The 23,871-nt window shown below is 44.1% G+C and overlaps 3 protein-coding genes across 5 annotated transcripts in view; 1 reads left to right on the forward strand and 2 right to left on the reverse strand.

Moving 5' to 3' along the window:
* LOC101171115 overlaps positions 1-9,962 on the reverse strand; it is a 28,952-nt gene extending 18,990 nt beyond the window's left edge. For both annotated transcript variants that reach the window (XM_023949348.1, XM_020712123.2), the window contains exons 1-16: positions 9,857-9,962; positions 7,332-7,495; positions 6,961-7,244; positions 6,010-6,129; positions 5,732-5,929; positions 5,436-5,576; positions 4,425-4,670; positions 3,752-3,938; positions 3,518-3,684; positions 3,236-3,376; positions 2,983-3,161; positions 2,699-2,871; positions 882-1,106; positions 686-795; positions 262-471; positions 50-149 (exon numbers count right to left, since the gene is read on the reverse strand). In XM_023949348.1, the coding sequence (XP_023805116.1) occupies positions 50-149; positions 262-471; positions 686-795; positions 882-1,106; positions 2,699-2,871; positions 2,983-3,161; positions 3,236-3,376; positions 3,518-3,684; positions 3,752-3,938; positions 4,425-4,670; positions 5,436-5,576; positions 5,732-5,929; positions 6,010-6,129; positions 6,961-7,244; positions 7,332-7,404 (2,554 nt within the window). In that variant the 5' untranslated portion in view covers positions 7,405-7,495; positions 9,857-9,962. The remainder of the gene's footprint in view (positions 1-49; positions 150-261; positions 472-685; positions 796-881; positions 1,107-2,698; positions 2,872-2,982; positions 3,162-3,235; positions 3,377-3,517; positions 3,685-3,751; positions 3,939-4,424; positions 4,671-5,435; positions 5,577-5,731; positions 5,930-6,009; positions 6,130-6,960; positions 7,245-7,331; positions 7,496-9,856) is intronic.
* A 1,068-nt stretch (positions 9,963-11,030) lies between these two features.
* Positions 11,031-12,315, forward strand: LOC101159049. Of its 2 annotated transcripts, XM_011488555.2 has the most exons (4): positions 11,031-11,173; positions 11,254-11,300; positions 11,377-11,675; positions 11,803-12,315. In XM_011488555.2, exons 1-4 carry the CDS (start codon positions 11,046-11,048, stop codon positions 11,839-11,841), a joined length of 513 nt encoding a protein of 170 aa, XP_011486857.2. In that variant the 5' UTR covers positions 11,031-11,045; the 3' UTR covers positions 11,842-12,315. The 2 variants fall into 2 exon arrangements, with proteins under 2 accessions (XP_011486857.2, XP_004080788.2); XM_004080740.3 differs by having other exon boundaries at positions 11,377-12,315.
* A 638-nt stretch (positions 12,316-12,953) lies between these two features.
* The window catches only part of LOC101171366 (Na(+)/H(+) exchange regulatory cofactor NHE-RF1), a 28,050-nt gene continuing 17,132 nt past the window's right edge, over positions 12,954-23,871 (reverse strand). Inside the window, exons 2-6 of the mRNA XM_023949349.1 lie at positions 22,076-22,246; positions 19,406-19,559; positions 19,284-19,327; positions 13,756-13,860; positions 12,954-13,687 (exon numbers count right to left, since the gene is read on the reverse strand). Coding sequence (XP_023805117.1) covers positions 13,526-13,687; positions 13,756-13,860; positions 19,284-19,327; positions 19,406-19,559; positions 22,076-22,246 — 636 coding nt within the window. The 3' untranslated portion in view covers positions 12,954-13,525. The remainder of the gene's footprint in view (positions 13,688-13,755; positions 13,861-19,283; positions 19,328-19,405; positions 19,560-22,075; positions 22,247-23,871) is intronic.

A 23,871-nucleotide genomic window follows, 5' to 3' on the forward strand; every position in this document is an offset into this window, starting at 1 on the left:
GCATTAACCAACCATTTTTTAGAAAAAGACCACTGCCATGTTTGGTCACCTGGTTGGAGGTCAGTGGATGCACAGTCTGTCAAATCTTCCTTAGCTTCACTCACATTCAGAGCTGACAGACTGCTGCTGTTTGAAACTGCCCAACTACACTGAAGTCACAGAAAACATCACCATTACTGCACGCCACGCCACGCCACGCCACGCCTGAAAAGCTGAACCAACAACTACATGTTTGTTTAATGTTCTGGACTTCACCCTCACCTTGACCTGCTCCATGTGTTCTTTGCACAGGTTGTGGTTCTGAGGTGGGCGGAGCTTGTTCTGGTAGTCTCTGATCCAGTCTGTCACACCTGAGAGAGTGCCCAATCGGTGCAGGCAGTTCAGGTGTCTCAGGTCAGACTGAGCCGTGCTGATCAGGACCTGTTTGGACTTCGTTTGACCCACAACAAGGGAGAAAGGCTCCAAGAACACCTGGGGGGGGTTACATTCATGCAGGGACTTAGACACAGGTGATATCTCTTGAAATATATTCACACACTTGAAGGAAGAAAGGAGATTTATGAATGACTTTGAACTCCACTCCCATCATTTATATTGAGGCTCAGCTATCTCTTGTGTCAAAAAAACAGATGGAACCATATTGGAGCTCAATAGAAAATCTTTGTGGCTTTTGCCGAGGACCTGCCTTCTGCAGAAGAGCCTGGCAGGTTCTGGTGGGGATTCGGATCAAACAGTCCAGCAGAAACTTTGCCACCCGGCTGTAGCAGGAAATGTCCTCTTCAGCCTGGGAAAGATCTAAAAACATTCATTTTCAACTGCCATACTGGAGGTGTCTTTCTACATATTTTGTTGTACTTTTTAATAAAGAGAACTTCGCGAACCTTCTTTGGCCATGGCCTCTGCCAGAGCGCTCTGCATGTGATTGGCCAGGAGGGCCGTGGGGGCGTTCCTGATCCCGTCTGCGACCATCATGGACACAAGATGACCAGCGGTGCCGACAGGGTCCAGGGCGGCGACCGCACTGGTGAAGTGTTTGTGTCCTGTGTTTGTGGTGATCTTGAGCAGCAGGCCTGGTCTCACCTCCAACGCTGCCAGCCCTGTATTCGCTACGTTTGTGAAACAATCCATCACATATGAGCCAAATAGAAGCATTGATAACACACTTTACGGATGTGACACTGAAAGAACACAAAAAAGACAGTGGTACACAGCTGTTGTGTCATGCTTACAGTATTATCAGGTTTATTCCATAATAAAAAACATTTTCTGCCATAAATCAAGGGTCTGAGGGGACCAATCAGTTCATATCAGTCCTTTAAATGTGTAAAAAAGTGCACAACTGTAGAGTAGTGATCTGAGCATCTTTCTGGCTTCAACACAGAAAAAACATAAGAGGTGCATAGATGCAACCTCTAGAGATATTCTTATGACATGAATGTATGTCCAGCTGCTCAGACATGAGGAGGACACACACAGGCAGTCCGTGTTCAGCTGTAAGGTACTGAAGATTCAGGGCCGATGTAAAACCAGAAAGAATGGATTGATTCAGATATTGAACCCTCTAAACCAGGGGTCGGGAACCTATGGCTCGCGAGCCATATATGGCTCTTTTGATGGTCACATGTGGCTCGCAGACAAATCTTTAATTCAAATTTTTTTTCTTCATTAGACCAGTCCTTCTCGTGCGTGATGCGATGGCAGAGGCGCGCAGTAGTAGCGGTGCTTAGAGAGACAAATCTGCGCCAGCACTAGTATAAGTTTAAAATTGTCTATTAATTCACAGAGTTTGTACCACCCGGAAACCTGTGAATTGCCGTGCCTAAAACTGCGCGCTCCCGTCTCTGAGAAAGAGCGCACAGTTGCGGGGACGGGATGTGTGAGGGAGAAAGCAGAGGGTGGGGGTGAGGTGTTGTGGGGACCGGCAGCAGGTGAATCGCGCAGGGATTGTAAATAGGTAAAACCCACTGCCTGTCACTCACTGCAGCGTGTGAATGTGTGTTTGGCTCCCCGTCTGCATGTGAGCAGTCTGTCTCACATCTACAAAACATTCATACCAACCTAAGATCACGTTAAAGTCTCAACGCCTGCATGAAGCAGAAACTCACCACGTAAACCAGACTAGACCATCAGCAAAACTACCACGAGAAATACTCATCATTTATTAGAAACAGCATAACAATGTTATTAAAAAGAATCCACAGACTTATTGTACTTTAAAAATGTTGAAATTACATCAAATGCACACATTCACTTGTATATTTAGTTTTAAACATATTGTCGCGGACTGAGTTGGGTGGCTGTTAGGTATTTTGGACCAATGGGGTTCAGCTATGGGCCGAATAAGGGAAATGGGAGGGCTGCAGCGGGAGCAGGGGAATATAAAGTTGGGAGACGCGCTCTCGTCTCGTCTCGGCGGGAGAGATTCAGGAGTTGCTGAATTAATTGTTCGGCGTTTGTTGCGGTCTGCAGTAACCAGAATTAAGAACCTTAAAAGAGGTTAAGTCTCCGTGCCTCAGTGTGGGAAAGGGACACTACATTATTGTATGGCTCTTTCGAAATTACATTTCAAAATATGTGGCGTTTATGGCTCTCTTGGCCAAAAAGGTTCCCGACCCCTGCTCTAAACAAACCGGTCTGCCCATCAGTGTTCCACCCTGTATTCATTGTTGCATGTCATTATCTGATAAAAACAGCTTACCCGCATCTCTTTCTATGAAGTCCTTCAGGGGGCCATGAAGGGGCTTGAAGATACAATCCCATTGGCTCCAGTCACTCAGGTCTTCCAGCAGAGGGCAGCATTGTAAACTAGCGAGGGCCTGACCTTTGGACACCTCACCTAGACGTCCCACAGGCTCAGACCCACTTTTAGGGCTGTTTTAATGGAAAGGATGCAGGACACGTGAATATAAATGAAAATCTGAATAAATAAATACTAGAAATTGTACAAGAAAACTAGATCCGACTTTTGACTTCCACTCCAACCTTTCATTTGTGTGTTTGGACACCAGAGCTGACTCATAGCAGATCAGGCTCAGTCCTCTGCCGCTGAGCTCCCTCTGCCGTTGGACCAGCCCAGCTAGTGTCGGCAGAGAGCCGTAGCCGAGGTCCCGACTGTCCCGGACGCTGTAGTGAGCCCTCAGAGCTGACTCCACGCAGGACAGCTGGAAACAGTCAGGCCAACGTTGAAGCTCCATTTTAGGTTCAGTGCCTGTGCTTTAGTCAGAAGACGACATACTTCATCAGGATCAGAGGGCGTTGTCTTGCCACACTGCTGGATGAACTCAAATACGTCTTGTTTGCAGGGTCTGAAGCCACATCCAGCCAGATTGTTGTTGTCTTCCAGGAACAGAAGCGATCCCAGAGATTCCTGCAGGAGCTGCACAGTCACAGGGATGCAAACCGGGCTGGGGGTTAGTTTGACTGAGGCAATATCAGGAGATCTGACGAGAACAAGAACTGGTGGGATCTACTCAGACAGTTTCACTCATTACAAATCTCAGGAAAGCCCAAGCGTCACCTGAATGTTTTTCACCAGGAACTCCAGGAAGCTTCCTTGCTCTAAAGACCCAAAATCTGGGATTTGAAAGTGTTTGGTCATCTTCCTCTCCAGGGCAGCGATGTGGGCCAGAGTGACGGCTGAGTTCTGACTCCTCAGGCTTTCTCTGAGAAACTCTTTCAGCGTGGCTGGAAGACACAAGTGTCAGTTTTTCTGAAGAAATAAAAGAAATGCCAGGATTTTCTGTGCATGAACCTTCACAGGGGAGGGCTGGGACATCGCTGTCATCGCTGACAGCTTGGCTTTGTTCTGTGTTTTTGGAGCTTTTCTTTTGGGGCACCAGTTCCTGGGGGGCAGCCAGGGAGCCCCCGCAGATGGCCAGCTGAAACAGGGCCTTTGCCAGTTGATCATCGGACACTGCTTTCAGGAAGCTTTCACAGTGCTGGAGAATAATTCAGATCATCTTAATTGTTCTTGTTAAGTGATTGCTGAATGCTGATTGCTTGAAATGGTGTGGTGAAGCCAATCCCACAGAAAAAAAACCTTCTCCTACATCGTTAGAACCTGAAATGATTTTTTTAAAGTTTTGAAGAACCTTTCTCTGTTCACAATCATTAGCAAGTCCAGGCCAACTGAAGAGCTGATCCTAGTTTACAATGTTCTGTTCATTAAATCTCTGCTGGGGTTAACTGACATACAAACTCCCCAGATTTCACTACACTTGAGGTTCACTCAATCAACTGACTGTGTTGATATAGCAGCTTTCATCCATGTCTCTTTATCATATACTTTTATTAACCACTAAATGCTAAGGAGCACAAGACTTCAGCTTTCCGTTCCAAATGAGCAAATATTAGACGAACCTCTACTGCTACCACATTAAAGCACATCTGGGCAGAGACCTGATTTGGCTCCATGAGGGATTTACCTTCACCATCTCTGGGCTGAACACTGTGCTTGCGTTGGAGAGGACTGTCAGCACCACTTCAGCGGCCGACATAGAGGCGTACTTTTTTCTGACATCCATGTTTATGGTGGAGAAGGAGTCGGTGCTCTGTAGAGGCTCAAAGACGCTCTTCTTCATCTTCCTCAGATGGTCAAGCGTCTCCTTCTCGATGGCCTCTCTGCATTGCTCTAGCACCGCCTCTTCAGTGCTGGTCACTTTGGCAATAGTCTTCAGGGGGCAGAAGTTAAAAGGAGATGCTTTAGATTCACATGGGACCTGCACACCTTTAATGACCATGGAGAAAACAAGCACAAAGCTTTTCATTCATGGTTTTTTTTTAACTAAAATGATTAGAAATTGTTTTTTTTTTATTTCTAAAGTCAGTCTGGCTCACCTTTCAGTTAAAATTGATTGCTGTATAAAAAAAAACATTTGTCTAAACGTGAATGAATGAATAAATCAGAATCAAAATGACTCCGTTCCAAAGCAGAACAACCCTTTCATTTTACATCCTGTCAATACAGACACAGCGACTTTTGATATTAAAAAGACAGTTTAAGACATCTCTCAGAAATGTTAAACTAAGTCACAATGTAGTTGCAGTTTTGACATTCCTTCTAGTGACATGTGACCTAAACAACCTTTACTATGACAGGAGTAAAACAGTTCCTTGGTTTGCTTTGTGGGTCTTGTTTATGGATGACAGAAACACAGCTCTGTCTGAATGTCAAGCAGGTTTTTAAGCAGCTGAGGTTGTTTGGGCGTGTCTGATTTCCAAGAATAACTGGATTGGTTAGTTATTAAAAGAAAGATGTAAAAAGGATTTTTTTTGTTGTCACCAAAAAAATGCTTTTGTATCAACAAAGTAGGAGCCACCTCTCTGCATCCCTCTAGCACTGCTGCTTTCGACCCCATCAAAAGTACAAACAATAGATGGAGTCTACTGAAACTGAATGTAGAAGTAAACCATGGTGTGGGTTGTGGAAGTCTTACTGATAAAGGCAGATGGAGGCCCAGGATCACGATTCCAAGCTTGTTAGGATGCTCACAGTCATAGTGGTCGGCCAGATGCTTCATAAAATCGGCCAGGGTCAAATGTTGTTCTTCGTTGCTTTTTCTGAAAATGTAGAGTTGCTGGGAAAACATAAAAAGATTCAAAATATCAACGTCCAATTAAACTGATTGTCCTGAAATGAGCTTTTTCAGTGTAAATGCCTGTCTGGTTTTCAGCTTGTCTGTTTAGTCACATCTTTCGTCTCTCCCTTGTTTCTGTGTTTGATTTGTGTTACCTTTAAAACGTCTACAGTCCTGATTTGAGGAATGTCCTTGTCCTTAGTGTTATGGCCGATCTTGAATATGCGGTGGACTACAGGGACTTTGCACAGGGGTCCCAGGTTCAGCTCCTCATAATGCGTCTTGTTTCTAAGGGCTGCCAGACCCTGGCCCAGCTCGTACAGGGTAAAGATGCAGGACAATGCCTCGGTGGCCTGAAATGTAGAAGAAGCATCTTCAGCTTGGCATCGTGAGACCCTTTGTGAAGTAACTCACAGACCCCATGCCTGCTCACCTCCACGAATGTATTGATCTCCCTTGTGAGGTTTTGAAGTTCCCTCAGAGCTGGAAGGAGCCTTGGCGTCAGCTGTTTTGGGTCCAAAGACGGAATCAGCTCGACCATCAGGGTTCTCACCTACAGAACAAGTGGAGAAGTTCTACTGTATGTCAAGCACTGAGCTGAATGTGGAACTATGGAACAACAAACAAAACATCAGACAAATGTGCAGTAACTTTAAGAAGTCTGTCTGAACTTCATGACACTGAAACATCTGCCAGCAGGTTTAAGGAAACTGAGGTCAGATTTATTTGAAGCCTAAAAAATGCCAATGTGCGTATTCCTGTTGTTTGTCTGACTTTGTTCAGGGTTCTACGGAAATAAATGTCAATATTTGGTGAATTTCCGGTTGTGTTCTATTCTGTTCTCATCATACGGATGCATGTACCCCCCCAAAAGCCTCTCAAGGCGGGATGACGGGGCGACACATGGAGAAACAGGGAGAAAACGTTTAGAAGAAAGTTCCTACAATTCTATGATGAAATCTAAAGATTAAAATGAAAAAGGAAGAAGCATTAATGTAAGAAAAATGAAATGTATACAGGAGAAACTGTCATAGATTGCTCTGGTGTGTATCTAATGAAGAGGATTGAAAAAACAATCCAATACTTAAAAAATGTGACTTACACCCCTGTGATTTCAAGTTTTTTTCTTCTTCCCTTTATATTAATGTAAGAATTCGGAATTTTTTATTGAAAGGTCAACTTTTCTGTTTAAAACACGTATTATATTTCACTACAGAAAAAATGGGATTAAAAATGGAAATGAGACAAACTTTAAATGTGACGGACTGAAATTTGCATCCAGTATTTGAAGTCAGTTAGCAGTGACACCCGGCCCTCCCTGTGGGTGTCTGCACTCTCCTGAAAGAGGACTGTTTGGAAAAGCAAAGAGGCCTTCAGCACGCACCTCGTTCAGGTTGACCAGGTTTCCCTCGGCAGCGACGTCTCGCATCACACGCTCTGCCAAACTGTTGATGGTGTCTGGGTCTGCAGCTTCGTCGTTCCTCCTCCATAGAGGCACGTTCATGGCCACCATGGTCTGCATCTTCCTGCCGTGGGCTTCGCGAAGCTGGGCGTAAAAGGCATCTGAGGTGTTGCCTTCTGCAGCCCAGCTTGTTTCTCCTGTGGTTATGTCAGTAGCAGCTTCTTGCTTTTCATCAGGCTCTTTTTGCCTTTTGGGCTTTGCTGTTGCTGTGAGAATAAGGACATGTGTTTCCAGGACATGAAGTACTTTTTCTTTTCTCTTTTTGGACAAAAGTGTGTTTGTATGCGTGCTACCTGTCCTCATTGGATTGTCGTTGGCTTTTGCTGCTGCCTCGGGCTGAGCAGACACCTTCTTTGGGTCCGACATGTTCCTCTGCAGAGGAAACTTCACCAAACAGCCCAAAGTTGCTGGTAGGACGCGGTTCCACCGATAGAACAGTTCTTCTTCCTCACTTTATCTTTGGAACAACAATGTGATCATTTATACTTTAACTTTGTGTAGATCCATGAGAAAAGCTGGTAAAGACACACAACATGACAAGAATCCTGCAGGTCGAGGTCCAGTAATCTGTTACTGTGGAATGTAGGCTAGAAAGGAAACTGAGGGAATGTTGTAAATACATGAAAATCCAGAAAACCTCTGTTAATACCGGCAAATACTAACAGAATTCAGCGGCATTGAAGTACATCTTTGTCTAAAGGAACATTAAAGGGAATGAATTTAAAGTTTTGACACCATCAAATAGTTTGAAATTAAATTTAAAAAAAATTCTTGAAACTTAAAAGTAAACGACAGAATTTGAAGCTCAGAGTTCTAGAGATTTACAGTATAGACTACCAACGTGTTTGAGTTTTGTTCAACACATTTTTTCATCAAACAGAAGTGCGTATTAACTCACAAAGACAACTAAATGAACAAGCATAGCCCACAATACAGAGGAATGTATGACAACATGAGGATGTACACACAGTGCATCACTAATAACACTTATAATGAATAGGTGAGGTGTTATAATCACTACTAACACCATCAGACTGTACAACACTGTGTTACTGTGACACACTACGGTCCCACAGAGGTTTTTCATTCACTCATTTATTTATTTACTTTTGTTGTAGTTGTTGTTTTTCAAATGTTTTTGTTCCTAAACGGTTGTTTGATTGGTGTGTACTTTTTTACTTAGTTATTTTTGGATATTGAAAAAAAATTGTATCACATGTTTGCAGTGGATCACACGCCACTTTAGTAGCTGTATTTATTTATAATGAGAATGACATTTTTGATGTTCTTTTTTGCTGTTATTTATGAATGTTGTTTTTGCTGCCATAGATAAGTGAATTTCCCCATCGTGGGATAAATAAAGTCATCTAATCTAATCTAATCTAATCTAATCTAATCTAATCTGCGGTCTTCAGTCTCTACTTGCTATTATCTGTTGCCTAATAATGAATCATCACTTCAAGTCACTTATTATTTATAAGTAACTTATTATTATTATTATTTAACCTAATGTTAAAAAAAATAAAGCCCAACAACAAGAAAGCCACATGTCAAAAAGAACGTTGACAAAAATATATGTGTAATATGATACTTAAGAGCTGCTCTGACTAATCTAGCTCTATATTTTTGTCAGGCACATCACCAGCAAACGAGTTCATTCCCACCATCAATCAGCCTGGCAAAAAGCCAGAGGAAGTTCTCTTACCCTAACCTGATACCAACAGACTGGCAGGTAGTTCAACTCCTGCAAAAACCTTGTGAAGCTGAAAGCGTCCCCCCCCCCCCCCCCCCCCCTCCCCTGCCAACCTCCAGCTGTTTCACTGTCATCAAACTCAAGGAATGAAACTGAACATCACGACAATCCAGTCCTGCTTCAGTCTCATTCAGGTGAAAAAGGTTAGTTCCCTGAAGAAGAAACAAGAATCTTCTATCCGATGAGTGAGCTAGTCAGAAAGAAAAGCATAAATGATTGAAGAGGAGGAAAAACAAACCAAGGAGGAAGCAGAAATACACAATGGCTTGTTTCAGCTGCTGTGAAACATCAGTCAGCAAAAATCAGACATTGCTCTTAAATTGCTGATCAGCAGTTTGTCATGAAACACTTGTTAAACTGAGGCGTGTCGGATGGTCTCCACCTGTGATCAGTCAGGGAGCCTTTGTGATGGAGGGCTGTGGTCCCTGAGCTGCTGGAATAAAACAGAGGAGCCTATTTAAAAGAGACGGCTGTCCAACATCTGTCTGCAGCTGGAGCTTCAGGTTTTAGGGTAGCAGAGAACCTGACTGAACATCATGTGACTTCCAGAGTGGACTTTATTGAACTGTGTTTGAAAGAAAACAGGAGGAAATTCCAGCCAGTTTAGGGACAGTTACTCAGCTAGTGAGACTTGGAAAAAAGATACAAAAATAAAATAAAAATACAGACATTAGAGGAGTTTGTAAAGAGATGACAACCAATGATCATGGTTTCTCACATTAGACAAAAGCTACAATTACAGAAACAGAAAGAAAGCCGTTACTGTAGGCCCAGAATGACCGTCAACAACACGTTGGTGAGAGCTGTAACTGCTGTTCAACTGAGGAAGAGGGCTGTTCACGTGGAGCTGAACAGAAGTTGAAGGATTTACATTTTAAAATGATGGCAACTATTCAGAAGATAGTTTTTTCTTTTACAAATAAAGACCTTCACCGCATTTCCAAAAATTCTATGTAAGAAAATAATAATAATAACAATAACAATAATAATATTAATAATAATATTACATGTCAGAGATGATGGACAGTGGTTAGCATTTAGAAAAATAAAATAAAAATCATCTACCTTTTTGTACGCCCTTTTTCAGTGTGAGCCTAACTTCCTTATCTGTCTTTCTGAGCTGAGGAAGACATCGCCATGGCAACATGAGCTCCAGTTGGTGGCAAACCAAAACCGTTATCACGATCTTCATGGAAACCACATTCCACCGGCAAGAATGTTTTTTATAACTGTTATTAATGGCCCTGCGAAAATGAGCACATATCAACTACAGATCCCATAATTCAGAGCTTCAGCTGCCCGATGAAATATTGAGTAACATTTTGTCACTCATTTTCTACCTGTATGTTTTAAAATTGATTTATACAGTATAGATAGATGGATGGATGGATGGATGGATGGATGGATGGATGGATGGATGGATGGATGGATGGATGGATGGATGGATGGATGGATGGATGGATGGATGGATGGATGGATGGATGGATGGATGGATGGATGGATAGATAGATAGATAGATAGATAGATAGATAGATAGATAGATAGATAGATAGATAGATAGATAGATAGATAGATAGATAGATAGATAGATAGATAGATAGATAGATAGATAGATAGATAGATAGATAGATAGATAGATAGATAGATAGATAGATAGATAGATAGATAGATAGATAGATAGATAGATAGATAGATAGATAGATAGATAGATAGATAGATAGATAATCTGAGGATTTAATGACCAGCATATTTATTTACTTTAATGTTTTCTTTTATTTCTAATTTTTGTTGTTGTTGTTTGAAGTGTTTATATTTGTAAATATGATTTGTGTTCTGATGTGTTTAAAATGGTAATATTTCGTCATCATTCAAGATATTACACAGAAAAAAAAGGTTATGAACATTCAAGTAGTTATCTGAAAGAGAAGCAGTTTGTTGGTATAACTAAAAATGTTTTTTTGTTTTTAGTAAGTATTAGTCTCTGACATGAGCCGTGGTGTGATCCACCGTTGTGTGCCTCTGAGAAAATCCTCCATTTGGGTAAATGTGGTCCTCAGCCTTTGTGCTTCTCATTCCTCTTGCTCTTCCTCCAGTCTTTACTCTGTTAGATTTGTATGCATGAAGTCTTCTTTCTCCTCTTTTTGTATTACACAGATGGCATCTGGGATGTGGCTTCATTCCTGCCACATTTTGAACTGGACTGCTGGATCACGTGCAGAAAACAGAAGGTTGAGGATCATCTGCAGCTTTCAGCATGAGCCAGGCCTTTCTGCAGGTGTTTCTAATGAGCTCATCGGTTCACCTGGATAAAAGCGTCTTCTGTCTGCTGCTGGAGCTCATCTTTTGCTCTGAGGTAAACATGGTTCTAAAGCTTGCTTTAAGGTGTAGTTTTATTTTTTTTGTACGGTTTTTGAGACCTTTAGTGTGTGCTTAAATAACAATAACTTTTCTTTTGTTTTTAGGCTTTCTTGGATTGTTCAGCTGCTTGGATGCTGTGCTTCTTTTCCTTGTAAGTGTTCAGTAATCTTGAGAAAAACTTCCTGTGTTTGTCTGTAAGCATCACTTTGTATCAAATCTCTTTCTAGATCACCGGTATGATCCAATGATTGTTGCAACAAAAAACCTTCTTTTAAAAGATCCAGAACTCCAGCAGCACAGGTATGAGCCTCAAGGGTTCATCTTGACCTATGACCCTGATGCTCATTCCAAAGTACCAGACGTGGACTTCCCCTGGACCTGGAGTTACTCTCACTATGTGGAGAATAAAACCAGCTTTGCAGCACAGCCTGATCAAGCACTCAGCCCTGACAGTGTGGAGGAGGGTCCAACCAACCTCCGGCCTGACTCCCCCGGAGGAGTTCTGTATGATGGTGCCCCAGAACTGGTGAGCAACCCCTCCTTCCCTGAGCAACCTGGGCCTGGACTGAGCAGCGTTGGGATGGCGCGCTCCTTCGGCTCTCCGTATAAAGCCTTTCCAGGTGTGGGTTTTGCAGATCCGTCTCCACCTACAGGTGTCGCAGAGGAACTTTCCCTCCTCAGTAGGGACCTGATGGAGGCCCGGCAGATGCCCCTCTTTCAGGCCTGGAACAATGGAGAGGTGCCTGTGGACTTGCCGGCCCCCCCTGTTCACCCCTTATCTCACCTGTTCCAGTTTGGGAGCGGCTTCCAACGAGCAAAGGACTTCAGTTCTGATTTGAAATATTCCCAGGACACTTTTCCAGATGTTCCTGAGGTCCCCCCCCTGTGCAACGGGGGGGTGTTCTTTGGGCAGTGTAAACCAGTGACCCAGTGAGGAAACCAAGCTGTCAGTTACTCTGTGCACCTACTACCTTTCAAATGAACCTAAGTATATGCCTGAGACCCAACAATGCCCTCTAGAGGATAAGTGACAGCATGGCAAGCTGGTCATACTGGACGGAGCCTTCATCCACATGGGGACACTTTCAGCTCTGCTTTGGGAAACCTCATGTTGAGATGTTCAAACTAACACCTGTAGTAATCCTTGACTAAAGTTTCTTAAAGGATGTTTGTTGGTCTTTATTTCCTCCATCCCAAATGAAAGTCATTGAACATGAAGCAAACTCGCCACATCGGCTTCCACTGACCCACAGGTTCAGTACGGATCTTCTTAGGCTGCATGTTCCGGACACAACCCTGTATTTCATTTGGGCTGGGGACAAGGAGACCCGGACATGGGTCACCTTGTGGCTAAATGGGCATCTTGCCCAAGGGCTCACACTGGATGAAGCTCATGGAAATGGACCCAAATTTTTATTCCACCACCACCAGTCCTGCTCACTCACACGGAACTGAGCCGTCCAGCTGCCTTCATTGGAGCACATCTATACAAAGTTCATTGCAGGTCAAAATGTAGTTTGGTTATAAACTTCAAACGTTTCTCTGAACGCTACACTTCTAAATATTACAAAAATAAGTTAATCCATTTACTAAAGCTTAGTTTTAGGCATAATTTTCTGTAAATGAAGCTTCAGCTGAACACCATTGAGTCCTGAATTGCAGATTTTTACAGGAAACTGATGCTGTGATCTTTCCAGATGTGCTGTCTTTAACGCATTGAAAAGGTTTTACAGGAGTCCTGGAAAGATCTGTTTAACGTTTTTCCAGTTAGATTCATACAAAACTGAGATTCAATATTCTGAAATGAGTTTTCATAGGATCCTTTGTACTTTTATTTTGAAATGAGGCACTAGAAGTGTTGGAGCCTTGAGACCTGCCTTAGATAACTGACCTGGTAGAGAACCCACATCTCACTAAGATCCAAAAACGTAAAGAGCTTTAAGGACAGTCACCAGTAGGTGGCGCTGTCAAAACAAAAGCAACAAGCAGAATCAACAGGCCTTCATTCATGTATGTACAATTAAAACAGACATTTCTTTGAATTGAGGATTAAGACTTTCACAGCAGTTTTTCTGAACAGAGGATTTCAGCTTAATAGTTAAAACAAATCAATCTTCCTGATGCAGTCGTGGCTCCTCCTCTTCCTCAGGGCTCTGTGTTACTCTGCTCTTACTGACACATTCATTGCTGCAATATCATTTAAGTCATTGAAACATTACAGGCAGAAAGTGTCAAATCCCTAAATTAAAACAAAATCATTTCTAATACTGTTCAACGTGGCAGTTTAAAAGGAGCTGTCAGTCTGAGATTCACACCGACGGACAACCATCCTCTCTCAGGTCTCCACTGGAGCGCGGCGCAGAGACGCAGATCAGCCTATAGGTTGCTGAAGAGTTCGTTCCTCTTGCTCCAGTCCATGGCCGGCGCCTTCTTGGCCGCCCTCTTCTTGTGAGCTCTCTCTTTGGCCTCGGCCAGCGACACGCCCAGACCCAGGCCGTCTGCGGCGGGGGCCGGCTCGGCCCGCGGGGATTCCTCCACCTGTAAAAACACAGACGTGGTCAGGTGGGGGCCGCGAGGAGGCACCGATCTTCCTCAGACTCGGGCACCTCTGCGGGCGGCGAGCTGGGCGCCGCTTGCTGCAGCGAGCTGCTGGAGGAGACGCTGGACGCTCTGGAGCTGACAGACTCTTTGGGCTTCAGCTCTGCTGCTGCCTGGAAAACACAAACATGAATTGGGATGTGGAAACGTCTTCCGGCTCAACCCCGCAACCCCTGTGCTATCCTAGGCACTTTAACGTTGGGAGTGGGGTCATCTAGACCCACTAGACAGTGCTCTGAACCTTTTTTCTTCAATGATTTGTGATCTTCACTGGTGTCCATGGATTACATGAAATCTTTCCACTCGTGCTGTGACGATGACCTCATCACCGCATCTTTTTTTTTACATTTTGCATATGGTGCGTGTTTGGAACTATAATAAACACATTAAACACGTTCATCTTTGCTGATAATTTCCTTTTTCTGCTAGTCCTGTGTTCAGACTTTCCTTCTTTCTTTCAGACTGTTGTCTCCTTTTCTCCCACCGCGCGCGTGCTCTCACTGTCTGACTGCGCTGCACGTGGCACGCGGCTCCCTTTGCGGTTACAGTTACACAAACAGGCGCGCGCTTTCAGAAGCACACATCCTTATTCTACAATAGAAGTTTCCGTCTCGCAAGGAAATACAACATATTTACTGCTTTCTAATTATTAATTTCCATTATATTCATTTCCGTTACAAGCTGCGTGCGTTCTTAAGTGCACGACGCGGCCGCCCACCGGAGGATTTCGTGTTGGGGGGGGGGGTTACTGTCCTCCTTCACTCCGTAACACCAAACATGAACGCGCACTGTTAGATTTCCATGATTATCACTACATGTTTTGTTTGGGAACTATTTTTTGCAGCGTAACGTTACGTGTCTGTATGAACAAAGGCGGAGCCTCCTGCCCCGCGTTCTTCATGGATGTCAGGCTTCACGGCTACTGGAGAGGTGACAAAGTGTCTGCAGTCTGCTAATTACTGGGCAATATAGCATATTTTGAGAAGATGTCTGTACCAGAGAGCACAGGTGAAACCCCCGTGCAGCTCCAGAGCGGTCCGCTGCAGAAGAATCAACACACACCCCCAACACACGTGCGCGCACCTTCCTCCTATACCTACACAAGACGCTCCGCGCTCACACACACAGTCAATCTACAACTCCTATAGTTAGTTCACCAGTTAGATATGTAGTTGTTAGTTGTTGCTGTTGTTTGTTGATAAAGACTAGTACGTTGTAATTGTATTTATTTCCGATGCGGCCGCCGGGGGATGTTGTGTGGGGTTTTTTTTTTGGCGGGGGGGGGGGGGGGGGGATGGGGGCTGCGGTTAACCGCGACACCGCGCCCCCTGGTGGTTTATCACCGCGGTGATGAAAAATTCGACACCGTCGCAGCTCTACTTTCCACCTTTATCCACCTTTGTCATGGTAGGGAGAACACGTCAATGGAAGGGGGGGGTCATCTAAAATAGCACAAGGGTTAATTAAAAAACCCCACCAAAAAAAAGTGCAATTAAAGATGTTATGATACGTTGGATAATTCTACCCACAGTAATGTTAGTTTAAGTTTGCAAAAATATTGACACGCGTGTTTGGATAAAGAGCAGCTTATTTACCCACCGTCTCACATTTAGTGAAGACATTTTTAACATGCTGTAACTGGATTATAAAGAATTCAATTTTGCAATCACAAAAAGCTGTCAAAAACTGAAAATAAAGTCCCACTGATATTTTAAAGAAGTCCAAATTTTTCGAGGATAAAATCGTCAATGTCAGAATTTTGAAAGTAAAAAGTTTTGCTTTTTCCAAAATGAAAGTTGTACATTTACAAAAAAACAGATTCAGCGAGGTGTGATGTCATCCAGTTTTTTGGAATTCTCTGCAGCTTAAATGAAACCTGTAATAATTATTCAAACAAAAGCTCAATGTAACTATTTGTTTTATTTAATTTTTAGTATCAATTGTAAATTGTTGATTTTTTTTCTTAAAACTGTACAACTTCATTTTCATTTGCTTTGTTTTTCCATCTTCTCTTATGTTGGCTCTAATAATCCATTTCATTCTTATAAAACAGCAAGCAGTCAGTTTAAAAAAGAATAACAATAAATCAACCTAACAAAACATTAGCTAAACTTTAGCTAAAAACAAGTGTTTTTGTTTTTAATTTCATGGAAGCAGACATTTTGAAATGAGCAGGAAAAGACCTTCTACTGCCTCTGGTGGACCGATGATGAACTGCACGGCTAAAAACAAGTTTGGGCCGTGCCAATGAGACACGGGACTCAAAAATGTGTGGAGCAAATAAAAAAGAATGGTTATATAGGGTTAAAATAGGCACTCTTGTGCTGTCTTGTGGGGTCCAGATGACCCCCCCCCCCTTCCAGTGACGTGTTTTCCCTACCATGACAAAGGTGGATAAAGGTGGAAAGATTTCATGTAATCCATGGACACCAGTGAAGATCACAAATCATTGAAGAGAAAAGGTTCAGAGCACTGTCTAGTGGGTCTAGATGACCCAACTCCCTAGGAGGCACGTTAACATTGGGAGTGGGGTCATCTAGACCCCACAAGACAGCAGAAGGGTTAGGATTATTTCGGTGAGTATGCCTGAGTTTCCTGTCATTACCAGAGAAGGACCAATAACTGTGTGTCCTTGACAGGATTTCTGCTCCGCTGACACCAAACCGGCTAGACGAGCTGTGCCGAGCATGAGCTCGTGGAATTTTCTGCATCAGTCTGGAGTGCAGCGCGTGTCGCACTCGCACGTCTGCGACTCTAAAACCAGCTGCAGCCGTTTGTCTGAGGTGCGTCGCGTCACGCACAGAGGAGGAACGCAGTGACGACCGTCAGAGTCCCGTCTGCATGAAGATCTAAAGCACATGAGTCAAACTCAAGGCCCGGGGGCCACAGGTGGCCCGCCATGTTATTTTATGTGGCCAACAAGAGCAAAAAAAGTTTTTAATTTATTGAAATGATTTTTTTCTTTAGTTGATTACATATTATTTATGTGTAGCTGCTGTTGTGATTATTCAATGTTTGCAGGTCTTATGTGTGTCTGCAGACACCTTTTTTTGTTAAATGTAATACTTGTTCTTTCTAGCTCAGTTTTATGTTAATATTCTTTATTCACTTAGACAGTTTGAAACCTTTATTTATGCAGTTATGTGGGTTTTAAAAAGGGGACAAAATGTAAAAGGATTTATGCTAAAGTAACAAGCAAACATGTTTCTATGCAACTGGAATTGTCACTTTAAAAAGTTATAGTAAATAAATAATGAGTTATTTAACATTATGGAGTAGATGCATTACATTTAGTTACATGTATAAGTTATATCTGGCCCTTTGAGGACAGCCGCTATGCTGATGTGGCCCCCAGTGAAAATGAGTTGGACCCCCCCCCTGGTCTAAAGGCTCCTGCAGCTGGGGGAGACTCACATGTGGCTTTTTGACGACAGAGCGAAGTAAAAACTGGAGAGTCTGACTTTACAAATATGATCAAGAATATGATTAGACTGACCTTGAACTATTTTCCAATAAAATACATGAATAAAGTATTGAAATAGTATTGAAGAAAACATGTTTTTAGTTGAAATTAAATGTTTCTACAGATTAAAAAGGCAGGAGTTAAAGTGTTGTCCTTTTTATTTTGTGTAGTTGTGTTGGTGATGCTCTGACCTGCAGAACGATAGAATTTCCTTTTGAATCAATTAGGAAAATCTATCAATCATATAAATGGTAGAATCTAAATGACCAGAAACTTTTAAAAACAATATCATCATTGTAAAGGAAAATGTGTGTGGAGCAAATACAAAAAGAATGGTTATATAGGGTTAAAATATGCACTTTTGGCCCGTCTTGTGGGGTCCAGATGACCCCCCCCCTTCCATTGAGGTGTTCTCCCTACCATGACAAAGGTGGATAAAGGTGGAAAGATTTCATGTAATCCATGGACACCAGTGAGGTTCACAAATCATTGAAGAAAAAAGGTTCAGAGCACTGTCTAGTGGGTCTAGATGACCCAACTCCCAATGTTAATGTGGAGGCATGTTAACGCTGGGAGTGGGGTCATCTTGACCCTACAAGACAGCACAAGGGTTAAAGGAGTTTTAGGAGAACTCTGAAGAAGATGTTTTGGTCAAAAACAACCTTAAATAGGTTTTATTGGTGGAAGGATCGCAGTCCCTAAAACTGGAGCTCCCTGGAGTTTCCTGAAGTTCCCACAGCGGTGACCGAGCCCCCATTTGACTAAGAACGTTGGGAATGCTGGTGAAGTCCAGCAGGGGGCAGCAGATCCTGCTCTAATCAGCCCCCTCAAAGCAGCGTGGACTCTAGTCTGACCCCGGAGGCCCCCACAGACCTGTGCTGTCCTCATGGACAAGCTGCTCCGCTGAAGGTCCACTGGGACAGTCAAACAAAGACAATCATGAAACCCCCGCAGGAGTGGGGGCCGCTCTGCCACTGTGGTTCAGTGACCCCGCCTGCATGTGAAAGTATGAGAACGGCCTTCATTAGCAGCTCATTAACATAATCCCTGAATCAAAGCTGCAGCAATCGCATCATCCTCCAGGACACACTGCTCTGAAAGAGTGTGTGTGTGTGTGTGTGTGTGTGTGTGTGTGTGTGTGTGTGTGTGTGTGTGTGTGTGTGTGTGTGTGTGTGTGTGTGTGTGTGTGTGTGTGTGTGTGTGTGTGTGTGTGTGTGGGGGTTTCTATGGTGAGGGGTCAGCTGACAGTTCACTGGCTGCTTGTTTGCCCCTCAGCCTTTGTGCAGGTTCCCCTTCAGAGGAGCATTGCTCACATTTGGTGCAGGAGGAGACGTCTTTCAGTGAAAGGAGGAGATCCAAGAACTGCCTTCAAAATGCAGCTGAGGTGAACATTCATCTGTGGACATCACGTTTCCAACATGTCTCATGTCCAGACAGCCCGAGAGAGCTTAAAGCGTTCAGCAAACAGGCACTTGCTTTGGCGCTCTGTTGGCACTAGAGGGCAGCACTCAAAGCATGCAATGCTTTTGTGTTTGCTACAAACTGAGATGACACGGTGGTAAAAGTCGTATTAAAGTCTCATTTTTGCAATCAGATCAGTTTTTCCTAATGACTCCAGCCTCCCGTCTAAGCCCCTCCCCCTTCTGCAGGGCTTGACAAACTCATCTTTTCTGAAAGCTGCAAAACTGCTAATGAATGCAGCAACAGATTCAAAGTCAAAAAGCAGATTTAAAGCAGCTAAACGTCAGTTTAGTTTGGCTTAGTAAAGTTATAGTTCAAACAATCAGCATCCTGCTTCTCTGTTCACGTCTCTTTGTGCATGCATGTTTTTGCAGGAGCATGTATTTAAGGGCGTTTGTTCATGCCTGTGTTTGTGCATGTGTGTACTTGTGTGTGTTTGTGCATGTGGACATGAGTTTTTCACGTATTTGTTTATGAACGTATTTTTGCACAAGTGTTTTTATGCCTGTGTGTGTGTTGGTGTGTGTGTGCGTTTGCACACGTTTTTGTTCATTCACGCGCTTTAGGCACAAGTGCGCATTTGTGTGTGCGTGTGTGCGTGCGTGTATTCACCTCCTCCTCTGATTCTCTCCTGGACTCTGCTTCCGGAAGCGCTCCTGCAGGAGAAGAGGAAACATGGCGGCTTGAGTCGAGTCTCCCCGTCGCCGAGGTCTTTTCTCAGATCTTCTGCTCACCCGTGACGTGCTCCTCGGTGGGCGTGACGTTGCACTTCTTGAAGAACTCTTCTGTTTCCGCGTCGACCACCAGCAGCCGGGTCTCGTCTCCTCCGGCTTTGATGGCGGCCACCACCTCGGAGTGCTGCATCCCCGCCACCGGCACGCCGTTCACCTGCAGACGGAGCAGCGGTTAAACTCTGTCAAATAAAAGAGGACTAGGGGAATCTGAAAAAGCTGTTTTATCTAAAGAAATCATTCTTTTCTACCATTTTAGAAGAGTTTGAACCAAAAAAAATATATAATCATTCAGTCATTGCACAGAAACACAGCAGGCGGAGAAGTGGGAGTTAAACCGCTGCACAGGTTTGGATTCTCCTCACTTGAACCCTGTTTGGAAGTTCAAACCAACAACTCAGGATCTGCAGCAAGTCCCAATAAAAGAGGTTTTCCCTTAAGCCCCACAGATCCAGTAGTAAACCTGTAAACTCCGGTGGAACCAGATTACCACCTTCATCACAGCGGCAGTGCTGCGACAGCACCACGGTGTCACGCCTGGGACAGCTCCCCGTAATGTTTAACCCGCTCACCATAAATGATTAAGAGCAGATGAATGAACAAACCCTAAAAAAGGAACCATTATCAGAAAATGATCCAGTAATTTTTCCAGCAAGAGGAGGCTGCTGTGCTGATAACGTGTGACATGTTTTAACACAGCTGAGTCATGAGAGCACCGCACAAACGTGCACACGGGCTGACACGGGCTTGTTCCTTCACCTGAACTTTGAACCAGGGCGTGGGGGGGGGGGGGGTCCTGAGGCCGCGACCCCAATCAGTAATTCATAGGATGCAGATGGAATCAGAGAGGAGACTTTTGCAATAATCAGGCTTTGTTTCCTAAAACAACAATAATAATAATTCCATCTCTCTGCTTTAGGCCTCAGTCACACACCCATGCAGGCCTGCTGCCGTTCTCTTTTTGGGTTGTTCGGGTCTGTTCAGGGTCACAGAGAGGAGCCGCTACATCTTGAAGGGAGCGCAGGTGTGTCTTGCAGTTCCCATGAGGCTCGTACGGCCACCTGAAGATGGAACGTACCATTGTCGTGCGTGTGGTAAATATATATGGTGAGGATAATGTAAGTTGCACGCACTTATGACAGACGGATGAGGCTGTCGCACGGAGCCCTGATGCTCCAGCCATCAGCACTGGCTCCTTGCTGAGCGTGCACAAATGCTGCACGCACGGGGTGTGCACGTGACACGCACGTGACACGCACGTGCCCATCGGACGCCTGTAGGATGTCCACACAAACTACAGCGATAGTCAGAGGTGCCGGACTGTCATCTCATGTCAGATAACGACAGTTTTAGGAAAAACAACTTTATCCTGGAGACTCTGGACATGAACTTGAGACTGAAAACTGAAGCAGACGTTCAGAAATCAGACATCTTGACGTTTTTCCATCAGTGTGTTGCAGAACTTAGAGGGTTTCATGGACGCTTCCTCCTTGTTTAGCTGTGCAGTAGATTCAGCTTCACAGTTTCAAGCACAAAGCTGCTCTTTTCATTATTGACCATAGATGAGTTTTAGAAAGTTTGATAAAGTGGTGGTTTGAGGTTTCCCTAGATTCAAATTGACCAATGGATGACTGACATGAACGAACGGGTTTATTGTCCTGAGGTCCATGCGTTTGAACCTGGCAGGTGGTCAAGTCTCTGCTCTCTGGATACACGAGGCTCAAAGAAAACCCCAAAAATCTGCACAGGACACCAGACTTTGAACACACCCGGTATGCACGACGGCTCCTGAACGCAGCGTTCTGGGTTTCTGGATTAATGCGTCTGAATTAGCGACCCAAAGGAAAGACGAGCCGTCATGGAGACGCCACCTGCTTTGTAGAAAGTATAAAGTATAGAACGACGGCACGTTTTCACATGAACTCAGCTTCAAAAACAGCCGTCCATCATTCGTGCTGTAAAAGGAGATGATGCTGATCATCATTTCTGGAACATTTTCATGAATATTTTCTCATGAATTAATTCTTAAAGTTTGAGAACGATGTTCCATCTGCTTCAGCGTTCAAATGTGACGCACAGGTCAACGTAGAACCATCACAAGTTAGAGCAGTTACGTGGCATTTACAAAATAGAAGCAAGCTCTGAATTCAGAATCCTGAAAAAATACCCCCCACCCCCACCCACTGCTTTTAAAACCATGCCTTTATTCTGATCAAGAGCTGGTGAGAAAATTACTGATTTAGTCTCAAAAGTTGTAAATTCTTTGCATTGAACAGACTTGATGGAGACTCGCCCACATTGTCCAGTTTATGACAACATGAATGCATGGAGTAACAGGAAAAGGAGACGATTCCTTGGCTGGACACCGACTTATCCTCTACTGACCAGAACGCTCTGATGTGGCGAGAAGCTCCTGAAAAAAAACTGCAGAAGAACTGAAGTTCAGCGATTCATTTCCCATCGCAGCAGAGGTCCGTTCCTGCCCCTCAATCTGGGAGGGATTACCAAGCAAGAACGAATCAAGCATCAGAGGAGATAAGATCCTGAGGAATTCCATGGGAGGAGGTGGGAACACAGTCAGGAGCAGCAGCTCCCACTCAACCCGGGACATCTGAACTCCCTGCACCGCTTTGTGTGCACGGCTGACCGCAGCCTGTGAGGCGCTCTGCTAACCTGGATGATCTTATCCAGCGGCCGGAGGCCGGCTCGCTGTGCGGGGGAGTGGTCATCCACGGCCCGGATGAACTGGCCCGGCCTGGACTTCTCGCTGTGCAGGTTGAAGCCGTAGCCGCTCTGGCCCTTCTTCATGTGGCAGAGGCGGGGCCGCAGTCCGTCCGGCTCGTCCTGCACACAGGCACACATGACAGGGATCAGTCAGACCTGACGGTCTTTAACCGGCCGCGTCTTTTCACCGGACAAAGTGTTGCTGAAAGCAAATTCAATTCAATTCAATTTTATTTGTATAGCCCAAAATCACAACAACAGTCGTCTCGATGGGCTTCGAAGTAAAACATGAACTTAAAAGGATCACAAATACAAAGAGTTCAATAGGAAAATACTAAAATGAACTAACAAACTGACTAAGCTATACTGGCATCCCTGCCCTTAGACCCCCCTTCTCTGTAAGGAAAAACTCCCAAAAAAACTGGATTCCGGAAAAAACGAAGAACCCTCAGGGGTGTCCACATGAAGGAGGGATCCTCCCCCAGGACGGACAGGCGATTTACCAGAAATCTTAGAGAAGAATTAACTTATCTAAATCTACAACTACATATATAAAAGTCCAGCAGACGAGCTTCATCCAGATGTGGTTATCGGGACAGTCAAAGGCGCGAGTCGAGCCGGAGACAGGAACCACAGCCAGGTGTAGGAGCAGGAGCAGAGACGAGGTAAACGGTCAGGAACTGGAGCACGGATGAGCCAACAGCAAACAGCAGAAGCACTTGGTCAGACATCACAGGGGAATTTCGATCCACACAGCTCCTGCAGGGAAAACACTCCAGCTCTTGGAATTCATGTCCCGACAAGCAAAAGCTGGTTTGGAGAATTTCCAGCAGCTTTCCGCGTCAGTCAATCCTGGAAATTCTCCAGTCTGCAAAACGTTCAAGTGGATCGGCTGGATTACAAAAGAATTACATAAAAGAATCTGAGGCTATTGCTCAACATGATTTGAATGGAGCTAAGCGTCTAAACCTCAAACACACTTTCTTTGAATCTGACACTAAAGGTCACTGCGATTGCGAGTGAGGGAAGTCTGGGCATCTTTGCTTAGACTGCTGCCCCTGTGACCCGGATAAGCAGAGGAAACTGGATGGATGTCAATTGCACAAACGTATGATGTACGGGTGATGCTGTCGTCAGGTGTACTTCCACAGTCACACTCTAGTCCAGGGGTGGCGAACACGCCGCTGTCGAGCCGCATGCGGCTCTTGGCCAATGAGCGTGCGGCTCTTTGCGTCTCATCATATTTGCCTCATTTCATAGTTTTTCCCTCTTAAAACACACTGAAACCACCAGAGGGTATTAAAAATAAATAACTATCAAAGTAATTTGGCAGTGTGTGTGTTTTGCTCCTGACACAGACGTGAACGCCAATCATTTGCGCGGGTTACGCCCAATGCCGGAACACATAGATAAAGATTTGATGTGCGTGCAGATCGTTACCCTCATGGTCAAAATGGTGAAATTCAGAGTATAGAGATGAACACAGGACGTTTCTGGAAGAACGGGAAGACTTTTACTGAACAGAATGACGTCATGATGTTTATCATTATGAGCTTCTGGAAGCGGTAAAATAGTTTAATGCCAGTTTAATGGTAACTTAGTACTTGTTTGCTTACTATGTTGAAGAATGAACTGAGTCATTGCAATGTATTAACATCTAATAAATTATTTGCTTTTGATGCAAAAAGTCAGTTATTCAATTTTAAATAAAAAAAACAAAAGCAAGATATTCTAATGAAGGTCAA

Source organism: Oryzias latipes, chromosome 19 (genome assembly GCF_002234675.1).
Source record: "Oryzias latipes chromosome 19, ASM223467v1".
In the NCBI taxonomy this organism is placed as follows: Eukaryota; Metazoa; Chordata; class Actinopteri; order Beloniformes; family Adrianichthyidae; genus Oryzias; species Oryzias latipes.

Coding starts and splice junctions, on each gene's coding strand:
- LOC101159049 (XM_004080740.3), top strand. CDS start 11,046: ATGAGCCAGGCCTTTCTGCAGGTGTTTCTAATGAGCTCATCGGTTCAC. Junction 11,174..11,253: donor GTTCTAAAGCTTGCTTTAAG/GTGTAGTTTTAT, acceptor TTTTGTTTTTAG/GCTTTCTTGGATTGTTCAGC. Junction 11,301..11,376: donor ATGCTGTGCTTCTTTTCCTT/GTAAGTGTTCAG, acceptor ATCTCTTTCTAG/ATCACCGGTATGATCCAATG.